The sequence below is a fragment of the Xiphophorus hellerii genome, chromosome 22, assembly GCF_003331165.1.
Source record: "Xiphophorus hellerii strain 12219 chromosome 22, Xiphophorus_hellerii-4.1, whole genome shotgun sequence".
Classification (NCBI taxonomy): domain Eukaryota; kingdom Metazoa; phylum Chordata; class Actinopteri; order Cyprinodontiformes; family Poeciliidae; genus Xiphophorus; species Xiphophorus hellerii.
The window spans coordinates 29,907,762-29,919,019 of record NC_045693.1 but is presented as its reverse complement, the minus strand read 5'-3'; the positions used below and the strand labels follow the sequence as shown (position 1 = coordinate 29,919,019).

The 11,258-nt window shown below is 40.4% G+C and overlaps 2 protein-coding genes across 5 annotated transcripts in view; both read left to right on the top strand.

Moving 5' to 3' along the window:
• Nucleotides 1–11,258, top strand: part of mcm8 (minichromosome maintenance 8 homologous recombination repair factor) — a 216,385-nt gene that overhangs the window by 27,317 nt on the left and 177,810 nt on the right. The window lies entirely within an intron of this gene.
• On the top strand, nucleotides 7,318–9,672 carry LOC116712667 (odorant receptor 131-2-like). The gene has a single exon (XM_032552484.1). It carries the CDS (start codon nucleotides 7,318–7,320, stop codon nucleotides 8,308–8,310), a length of 993 nt encoding a protein of 330 aa, XP_032408375.1. The 3' UTR covers nucleotides 8,311–9,672.

The window sequence follows — 11,258 nt, the reverse complement described above, 5'->3', positions numbered from 1 at the left end:
GAGATCAGATCAGATCCAACTGGAAGGAAAACGACTCACCAGGGACAAAAAGTAAAGATTCTGGTTCTGTTCACTAAAACTCTGAAACCAGAGACACAACACTGATCCTGCCGGCCTTCATCCTCCATCATTATCACCATCATCATCATCATCACCATCATCTGTCACTCAACCTTCACCAAAAGGTCAAAGGTCAGGATGTTTTCAGTTGTCTACAGCACAATATTAACCCAATAGGTCAGACCCAAACATTCTGATTATCTCAGTAAAAACTTCAGTCTGAACTCAATAAGATCCCAGCAGCTCAGGATCAGGATCTCAGACCAGTGGAGGCAGGGCCGCAACTACATATTTTTGAGGTGGATGCGAACATCATCATTGTAGGCTAGCTTAAGCTAACCTGAATATTTACAACTCTCTTGTTGATACACTGACATTTCTTACCTTCTGTCTTTCAACCACTTTGAAAAGCTTTTCTTCGTCTCTCCAACATCTTTATCCTTCCCCCTCTTCCGTTCACCTGCAAGTTGCTGGGAGGTTCGGCGTGCAAGCCAGCATGTGGAGGGGTTTAAATAAATTAGAAGATTGTCTAAAAGTTTTATTTGAATACTTGAGTTAGAAAAAGTAAACTCATTTATATATTTGATTTATGTAATACGTTATTTTTATTATCTTGACAAAATGTTGAAGGGTACGCCACAAAGCTCTATATGCAAGCGTGTTAATGGAAAGTTGAGTGGAAGAAAGAAAGTGTGGTAGGACAATGTGCACAACTGTCTAGGACAATTTTGTCAGGATTGTGAAACGAAGCCCAGTAAAGAATTTGGGAGAGATTCAGAAGGTGTAGACAACCACTGGAGTCTCAAGAGACATACAAAGTTAAATTCAATTTGAATTCAAGAATACATTATTGATCCTAAAATTAAGTAAAATATGGTTAAATATCATGTTATTCAAGGTTCTTCAAATGGTTGTTAGGAAGGATCTCTTGTAGCAGTCTGCATTACAGCAAACTTGATGAAGCTTCTGACTGAAGACTCTTAGTCGTAAAGTAATCTGACAACATCATGAGCGTCATACTTGGGATATAAAGTTGCCCAGTTGTCTTTATAGATGAAAATACATTTTGACTTTAATTTGGGAATTAAGGTCCCAGAACCTAAAGGAAAAGTGTGGAGGCACAGAATCGACCGTGCTTGAAGTCCAGTGTGAAGTTTATTCCACAGTCAGAGAGGATTTGGACAGCAACGCCATCCGCTGTTCATGTCCACTTTGTTTTTATCAAATATAAAGTCAGCAAAGCCATCTACCAGGGAATTTACTGCACTGCTGTCAGCTTAGTCCACTTTATAATTCAACCAGGTCAAATTCATCCAAACCAGTTTTTGTCTGGTTTGGTCTAAATTCAGTTTAAATCAATTCAATTCATTTGAACAAAAAATACGTAGATTCAGATCCAGTCACAATTTTAGTTCATCACTGTTACAAACTGATTAGTGGATATAAATGAAGCCCATCTGATTATTGATTTACCAACAATTTCTACATCTAAAGCACGGGGCGACTGTGGTGGAGAACAACTCCCTTTCAACAGGAAGGAACAGTAGTATGAGCGTTGTGACTGTACTGTGATCGGCTGAGGGTTGAGAGGACAGAGCAGACAGAAGCACAGGTCCAGGATTACAGTCAGAGCCGTAGGCGTAGGAACCAGGGAGAACTGGAGGGGACATTATAGTACCCTAGACCGTTACTTGGTCTCTGACACTAACGACAATAAATGCAGGTAATATACTTGAAAACAAGGTAAAAACATTGTCCGTTAGAATGGATGAAAAATGTTACTTAAATAGCACATTTTTACAAGACAAATGTCTAGCATAAGCTAAAGCTAATGTTAGCCACAAAGTTTAAAGAAAGTAAAACTCACCTTCGTATCTGTGTATAACGAGGCGAACATCTTGAAACCTTTCTCCAGCTTATTGTCGGGGCTTCGGATCGATGTACATCATTAATTGTTACCTTGGACAAGCCCTGCAGACGCCCAGTGTAAAGAGCCTTTTTCAATAGATCGGAAAAGATTGAGCCGCTTTGCCCCAAACGCGGAAGCTGAGGTGCAAAGAGCCCAACAGTTCAGAGTTTCTCATAAATCCTCTATTGTCACTATTTAAATATCATATTCATTGTTCCAGGTAGGGGAAGCCATGCTTTGCTGCATTTTACAATGAACTTAAGTTTTATATCCAGACTATCAAAGACAGAAAATAGCTATTAAAACAATTGAACTCTGTACTGCTTTGAATGAACAGTTGGGAACCGAAGCCCCGTAGCTTTTTCTTCATCTTGAATATATTTATCTGTATTTGTTTTTTTCTGGAGGCAGAACAAATGTTTCACTCTGTCGTTGTACAGTGTGTCTGTGAATAAAGTTTTTTAAAAAAACATCCCCCCTCCCCCACACCCAACAGACTTCTTGTGGCTTTGATGTCACAGTGATGTCACTCATCCTGTCTATGACATCACTGGCGGCTGCCTTTGTATTGCCAGATTCCACAGAGAAATTCATTTGCAGTCTGAACCAGAGAGCAAACATGGAAGAGGATAATTTTTTGTTGACTAAAATAAACAATTTACAGAAGAACCGCAGCAAGCTGGCAGAGGAGAACCAAGAGCTTCAGAAAACTGTAGAAAGTCTGAAGATTAAACTAGAGAGACTAAACAGAACGGACAAGACACACAATTGGCATGAGGAAAATTGCTTACTTCTAAAATCAAATGCATTTTACAAAAAACAAATCAGAAAAATTCATCTGGACCTGGAGGAAGAAAATGCAACTATATGCCAACTAAGATGTGATAATGAAGCCAAATTAAGAATAACACTTAAACTGGAAGAGGACCGGAAAAAACAGAGAAACACTGCAGCGGACAAATTAAGAGAAACAACAGAAAAACTCGAGCAGCTAGAGAGAGAAAATGAGGAGTTAAATAAAGAGATTGTATCTCTGAAGATCAAAAATGACAGGATCGAATCCAGGCTGGTGGAAAAAAGCAAAGATTTCCAGCAAAGGGAAGAACCAGTTAGGGTAAATATACAGGAAGAGGAACTATCAGTATGTCAGAGAGTAGGGAGAATTTTGATGCATATGTACGATTCAAGAACGTTGGCGTATTGGGTGCCACCTTGGGGGTTTTTTTTAACAGTAAAGGATATTTTGGGTTGCTGGAAACAGGATGTTTGTGGGATAGTGATGCGTTTAAATTAATTACAAATATAAATACTCTTGTTTGCTTTTGGAATTTGTGCCTGGTGAGAGATGCTTGCAGGAAGACATCTAAACGGGTCAAACTGGAAGCTGACACCAGATGGTCTGCAGCAAGAGTGATGACTGACGGATGATTAAGGGTCGAAGTTTATGAACCAGAAACAGAGGAACTGTACATGAGACAGGGATGCACAAGACAACTCCTTGTTCTGTGGGTTCATCAGTTCCTGCATTGTTTCTACAGAAGGAAATAAACAAGAACTCTGAATTTTGCATTCTACATTACGGCAGCTTGCAGGTGCAACACACCTGTGACTCAAGAGAACAGAAGAAGCAGCTGCTATGTGATTAACTCAAGATAACCAAATCCAGGGGTCTCAAACTCCAGGCCTCGAGGGCCGCAGTCCTGCAGTTTTTAGATGTGCCACAGGTACAAAACACTGGATTGAAATGACTTAATGACCTCCTCCTTGTGTAGATCAGTTTTCCAGAGCCTTAATGACCTAATTATTCTGTTCAGGTGTGGTGCAGCAGAGGCACATCTAAAAGTTGCAGGACTGCGGCCCTCGAGAACTGGAGTTTGAGACCCCTGAATAGGCTCTGTAACTAGAACCGCCCTAAGGAAATAAAAAGAAATTCTCTGGGAGGAGCTGTTTTAGAGCGGGTAGATTGTAACTAAAGCACGCTGCTGTCCGTTCTCCTTGCAAGTAAATCTAAAACTCACTTGTCTCTCTCTTCTTTTTCAGTTTGAGAATGCTTAGGTAGATGAACCTGATATTAATTTGGTCCTTCCAAGCCGGATCCCAAGATACTGAAGGATTCCAGCGGGTGAGACCGAATCCAGAAGGACCGTGCGCACGGCTAAACTCTTCAGAATGAGTTTAGATCTTTTTCCGGGACTGGTATTTGGTTTACCAGCTGGAATCTGACGCTTGACGGGACTCCGTGGAAGGGGAGAGACAACTGAGAGTAAATTCTCTTTTAAAAGAAAAGCGTGAATGAGTTGATGGCGTTTGCGTTAAAAGAAATCCTGTGTAAGAAACGCTGTGAATCCTGGGCTCTAACAGCTGAAACTAAACGGCTTTAACTTTATGCTGTTGTGGTGATAATTGGATGGCGGAGTCCAGCGAGCAGCCGCTTAAATCCGTCTTAAAAGTTTCATTCCGTAAAAAAACAGGGCGGCGGAGTCCTGCGTGAAGACGCTTCAGCTCCGGAACTGAAGTGTGATTGGAGGTATAAACACCTTTAGGTATTTTATCTCATTTAAAGTAGCGGGTTTGGAAGGAGCAAACCAATTGAGGATGCAGAGGCAAGAATCCTCCACTCGTAAGAGTCCAAGAAAGGATTACCACAATTGGTATTTTTAATTGTTACCCACTATAAAAAAGAAACCAGTTTTTAGAACAGCCTAGGTGTTGACAAACTGGTCTAAATTGTTTAAAATGGGTAGAAATAGCAGGAAGTGGAGAGAAGTGTTTCAATATGTGTTCGTTTAATTTCTTTTGTAAATGAATTCATTTAAATTGTCCGGAATGGTAGAAAAATAACTGCAGTACTGGAGAATACACAGCAGATGGCGGCATAGCAAACTCGCCATTAACAACCATTGAACGAATTACTGCTTTATATTTCAACAGTAAATGTAAATCAAAAGATTAACAGCAGTGAAAATATTGGGAGTGTGTTGAAGGGCAGGACCCTGATAAAATAGAAAATATCTGAATAAATGGATCGTAAAGTACAGGTTAAAAGGTTAAATAAATACTAAAATAGAACTAGAACTATAGGATAAAATAAAAAACTAAAGAAAGAGCCAAGAAATTAAGGAAACAGAAGATTGTGATAACAGTGTGTTGGCAAATAAATAGATGACTAAATGAAACACTAACTAAATAAATAAATACAGGAATAAGTAGATGAATATAATAAATAAAAAAATATCTGAAAACTGGAACAAAAGTCATAAAGGAAAACAAGTAACAGACAGGAATGTGAAACACAAGAAAGGGGAATATGAAAGTTTTTTTAAGAAGGAAAAGGATGAGGAAACTTTAAACAGTTAAAGTTTCATAGAAAGAAAAATAATGATGAAAACTACTAGCTCATGGTTTGCAGGAATTAACAAACTGAGTAGTAGGTTTGGTAAGTAGGCACATGTGGTGATTTAGAAATAAGGAGAAAGGCAAGGAGCAAGTGAGTCAAAGTAAGAGAATGGAAAGATGATTTGAACAAATATCAAATTAAAATGATCGTTGTGTTCAAAGTTGCTCCCATAGCAGTTTGGAAGAACTTAATAACTGGAAATAGAAAATAGATCTTATAGAGAAACAGCTAAAATGCTTTGCATGGTCCAAAGGATGTTTATAAAAATCTGAGTAATAATTATGTAGAATTATAAGAATTAAAATATTAGATAAGAATGTTAATTATTCTTTGCGCAGATTAAAAAAAAACAAGCTGCAGCTGATTCTGGACATCTTAACATTCTTTTAATAATGAACAAAACTTTATTAAGATAGAGAAATATTAAATCTACAGGACTTACTTTTAATTGATTCAGTGAAACTAAAACTAACTCTCTTATTAAATATTAATTGATCAAACAGAGGAACACATAGCCTTCATGGATTTCAAATGCACCATTAGCTCTGCTCCTAAAACCTTTATTTTTATTGCCAATATAAAACAAAAACAAATGTTTGCAGTACACTTTAAAGAATCCAAAACAGATTACAGTTTCTCTGGCTACAAGATCAATGTACCAATGGGCTCTTTGCACCTGCTGCGCTGACGTCACTTGCTCATTCATCCGACACATTATCAGAGTCAAACTGTGTTTGCTGCAGCCAGGGCCGCAACTACATATTTTTGAGGTGGATGCGAACATCATCATTGTAGGCTAGCTTAAGCTAACCTGAATATTTACAACTCTCTTGTTGATACACGGACATTTCTTACCTTCTGTCTTTCAACCACTTTGAAAAGCTTTTCTTCGTCTCTCCAACATCTTTATCCTTCCCCCTCTTCCGTTTTCTGTTTTGGGCCCCGGAGTTTTTTCTGCGCCCCATCTTTAGCTCCCTGTTGTTGAGGCATTACTACAAATTTAAAAGAAAACAAAACGCGCCTCAGCCGCTGCCCAAGCTGCCTGTATGGGAGGGGGGCGCCTAATCAGTGCTGTTCCTCTGTTATTGATCATTTCATACACAAACAGCTGTTAAGTACATAAAATGCTGACTAGAAAAAATAATTCCCCACATCGTTTTTGCGCCCCCTCTACTGCAGCGCCCCTATGCGTTGCATACACTGCATAGCCACCTTTTGCGCCACTGAGTGGAGGTCAGGGTCTACCACACCGGACCAGAACCAAGATGGAGGCTGTACAAAGATGGAAACCGGCCAGCAGAGAGCAGCTGGGCGTTTGGAGCTGGTTGGTAAAGCAAACATGAAGCATCATAACCTGGAGGCTGGAACAGTCTAACATCGGATCAGATTCATTCACTCTGGGACTGAAGAGTCTGACATCCTGCTGAGTTTCCAGTTCCAGACCAATAAACACGATGACCAACCAACTGGGTGGACAAAAACAGAAAAGATCCTCAGGGATCTGGAAGAGAGAACCATCAACCTTTAGAGGACAGACGTATAAAACCTCAGAGGCCATCGTGAGGAAGAGGACAGCTGTGGTCTTTTGTTTCTATTCATTCAGTGAATCTTGTTTATTATGAATCAGCAGGTCTGACCTTTGTGAACATCATCATGAAAACATTTCCTGTTCTGTTTCTCTAGTGAAACTTTTGCATGGAAACTTTTATTTCTCAGCAGAAAACAGTAACATGTGAATCAGTAATGAAGTGTTGACGATGTGCTGCTGCTCTGAGGTCATGTGATGTTTTCAGCTCTCAGCTGGTGGCAGCAGAGAGAGGATGAGATAAAAGCTGATGACAGGAAGTGGATCTGCCAGAGCGGCCGTTCTGATGATGTGGGGTTGTAGTGGCAGTGACCTCTGTGACCTCTGTGGCCCTGCTGGGGGTGTGATGATGATGATGATGCTGTGATGCTGAGCAGGAGGAGTGCGCTGAACGTGACGGTGACGGGGCCTCACCAGGGGGTCCTGGGCCTGGTGCTGTTCACCATCGTCACCACGCTGCCATGCTGCGCGTTCCTCTTCATCAACCTCACCATGCTGTACACGCTGCGCAGCCGGCCGCTGTTCAGAGAGGCGTCCCGCTACGTGCTGCTGTTCAACCTGCTGCTGGTGGACACCGTGCAGCTGTTCCAGAGCCAGTCCATGTTCCTGCTGTCCGCGGTCAGCCTCGCGCTGCTGTACCCGGTGTGCGCCGCTCTCACCGCCTTCAGCAGCCTGACCCACTGCGTGTCCGTGGTCACGCTGGTCAGCATGTGCCTGGAGCGGTACGTGGCGGTGTGCTACCCCCTCCGGCACAGCGCCATCGTCACCCTGAGGAACACCGGCGCCGCCATCGGGGTCATCTGGGGCGTCAGCTCCTCCCACGTCATCGTCCAGCTCAGCCTGATGCTGTCCCGCTTCTCGGCGGCTGACCTGGGGGTCATGCAGATGGTGCACTACTGCGGGAAGGAGAGCGCCTTCATCGACCCCGTGTCTGACCACTACGACAGAGCCTTCACCTACTTCCTGTTCCTGCTGGGGGCGGCCACCGTCTCCTTCGCCTACGCCGGCATCATCGTGGCGGCGCGCTCTGCGTCCACGGACAGAGCGTCGGCCGTGCGGGCGCGGCGCACGCTGCTGCTGCACCTGGTGCAGCTGGGCCTCAGCATGTCCTCCACCGTCTACAACTCGCTGCTGATCGTCATCACCGGCAGCCTGGAGCGCGTCCCGGCCGTCCGCCTGCAGATCGGCCTCTACATGGCCGTCATCATCCTGCCCAAGTGCCTCAGCTCGCTCATCTACGGCCTCAGAGACCACAACATCCGGCCCGTCCTCGTCATGAACCTCATCTGCCAGTGCAGGGGCTCGGCTCTCCACACCAGAACCAGAACCAAGAACAGAATCAGAGTCCAGCTCAGCTGAGACGTTCACTAGAAACTGGGATAATAAAGACGATGATGGGAGGAAGTCAGAATGTTCAGCAAATAAACCTGCAACTGTTTTCACTGAACCGATAATAATAATAATAATAATAATAATAATAATAATAATAATAATAATAATAATAATAACAATAACAATAATAATAATGTTTTTATTTGCAGAATGTCTTCAGGAGATCATAAACATGTTTGTCTAATAATTAAAACCCGAAGTTGATTTTTCATGAAGAACTTTGAGTAACTTGTTGAAACCTGCAGCTTTTAAAACAACCTGAACTTTGATTAAAAACACCTGAAACATTAATCTGACCATGTTGAACATTAATCCTGCTGTGATTTAGTGAACCTGCCTTAATGTTGAATATGAAATATCAGGATTGTTATGATGTTACTGTGTTTAATATGGAGTAAAACAGGTTTCTATCATCATGAGATCCAGGATGTTTAAACCAAACTGGATCATTTCCAGCTGCAGAGCGATTCGTTTCTCTAGATTTCTCATTAAGTTTAAATCTGTTTTTGATTTAAAACTGGAACATTGATTCATTTTAGTTATATTCCAACTCTCTGTTATGTTTCTTTATTATGCTGTAACTGTTTGTTTAGTTTTGTGTTTTTATCATATTAAGCAGTTTATATGCTGCCTTGCTCAGAGGTCAGAGGGCAGCTGGAGGTTAGAAAAATGATGTGGTTTGAGTTTGGTGAATTAAACTAACTCGATTTAATTCAAGTTCATCAATAAAACATTAAAGTCATTAAAGTTTTAATGACTTTATAACTCAGAGTAAAGAGCATCAGTCATTTTCTCTGGTTTTCATCTTCATCTTTCTGCTCCTCATCACATTTCACTGCTCAGCTCTGAAAAGTACAGACAGACTTTGGTTTGTCTACATTAAAAATTAAAATAGATTTTACAATTTAGTTAGAAACGTGTTTGTATTTTAGTTTAGTTTTTTGAAACCCCATGCAGATTTAAAGAGACGTATCATGCAAAAGCCACTTTTTTAGCCCTTAAATATTTTTTGTGTACTTTGAGTGCCAAGGACTGCAAAAAAAAGTAAATTTAATTACTTTTTTGCTGTGCTGAGTCAATGTTTTTATATTCTATGGGTTATATTTTCCAGTCTGTTAATTTTTCTCTATTGTCTATAATGTTTTCTTGTCTATTATGTCACAACATTTGCTGTGGATCTGATAAAAAACATGATTTCCAGCTAATCGGTTTTTTGAGGCCTCTTTTTTACTTTCCTTGCAGCCATTTTGTAGTCCAAGTTCAGTTATATCGAAGTTGCAAGTAAACAAGTCAAAATCTTCTGTTCTTGTGTGCATTAAAGCACCTGGTTCCTTACACAGCCCCTTGTCTCTTTGATTAAATTAGATTTTTCTTGGGAACGTACCCACATTAGTGCAGAAGATCCGTTTGCACAGAGAACTCAAAGACGAATGTTTCAGCAACTTCTGCCAGCATCAAGAGGGATTTTTTAAAATATTTAGTCTGAAAAGAGATTGATTGTGGCTCAGTTCCTTCTCTCTACTGAAACAGCAAAGCAGCCAGCTGCTAATGACACTAAAGTGACAACAAAGTTTGTATTAGAGATAAAGTTTGTAGGGGTGCACCAATTTATTAGCGCGAATTTCCTTAGTTTTGGGAGATTGGTGATCAACTGAAACTTACATGTGAAGCCCGTCTTATCCTCTGATCTTTTCTACCTCAGCAAAGGTTTAAAAATCAGCCTCTGTCCTCTTCTGCTCTGCAGTGAGAGGTTTGACTGACAGACTGGCCCACCAGGTCATGGCTGAACGTTTGCAGTTAACGCAGCAATTTTCTTGCTCTACTTAGTGACATAACTAGTTTTTGTCAATGTCCACCACCAGGTGGTTGGTTGAACTGAGGGGAGGAAGGGAAGCAATTTATAAAAATGAGAAAAATCTAATCCTTCATCTGACCTCCAAACTTTAAAAATAAAATCTTGGGAAAAAAATCACTTTGATCCAAATGAGCTCATAAGTTTCAGGATACTTTCCTTGAATTGTTTTTAATATTTCATACACTCTATGTATAGCAGTATCTTCATATGCCTCACTCTGTTTTTTGACAAGTTTTTGTTTAACACAAATATGTGTATCTTCCTCAATCATCAACTAAACTGCTCACACCAGTGAAACACATCGTTCTCAGTCATTCTTCACAGTTTTGCAAGAATCTATGCTTCTTTGTTTGAATAAAACCAAATCAAACTTTGAGACTGAGTGCTCTTAAAGTTTATTATTGTTTTCTGCATTCATAATCAAACAGAACAGCATGAAAATAAATCCAGCTTAAAGGAGAGGCAAGTTTGGTTATTTGGTGTTATTTTCAGATTCTTAGCACAAACTGGCAAAATTTAGAGACCTTTTGCATCCTTGACCATAGAAGTATCCATGGAAGAAATGAGAGTGCACCTCCCTCCATTGTGTAATCATCCTATCCAGCCACATGATGAAGCCACATTTATCTGAGTCAGCAAGATTTAGAAAATTTGACTCAAACTGTGTTTAATTTGAGCTCAGTGTGTGTTTAAACCAATTTATATCAACTTAAAACTGTTTCCTCTAAAGGTAACTGATTGTGGCTCACCACCAGACCTTCACAATGAAGTTTTAGTTCAGTTAAGCCTGGTCTGAGTTCATCTATAGGTTATTCCAAATCTAAATCAACCATTGCCAATGAAGCCACCTGATCCATGTAAGGTAATTTATATAGTTTAGTAATTGTATTTGGCAACATGGTGGAGCCATATACCAAAATATCTTGGCCAACAACATAAATGTCTAAACTTTGAGACAGAATTATCTACGGATAATTCCAAGTTTAAATGAACCATTTAATCCACCGTATTTATGTAAACTAATGTTTATTCGGATGTAAAGTAATTTGCATACTGAGTA

Excerpts from the sequence above, each read along its gene's own strand:
- LOC116712667 (XM_032552484.1), top strand. The coding sequence starts at position 7,318 with ATGCTGAGCAGGAGGAGTGCGCTGAACGTGACGGTGACGGGGCCTCAC.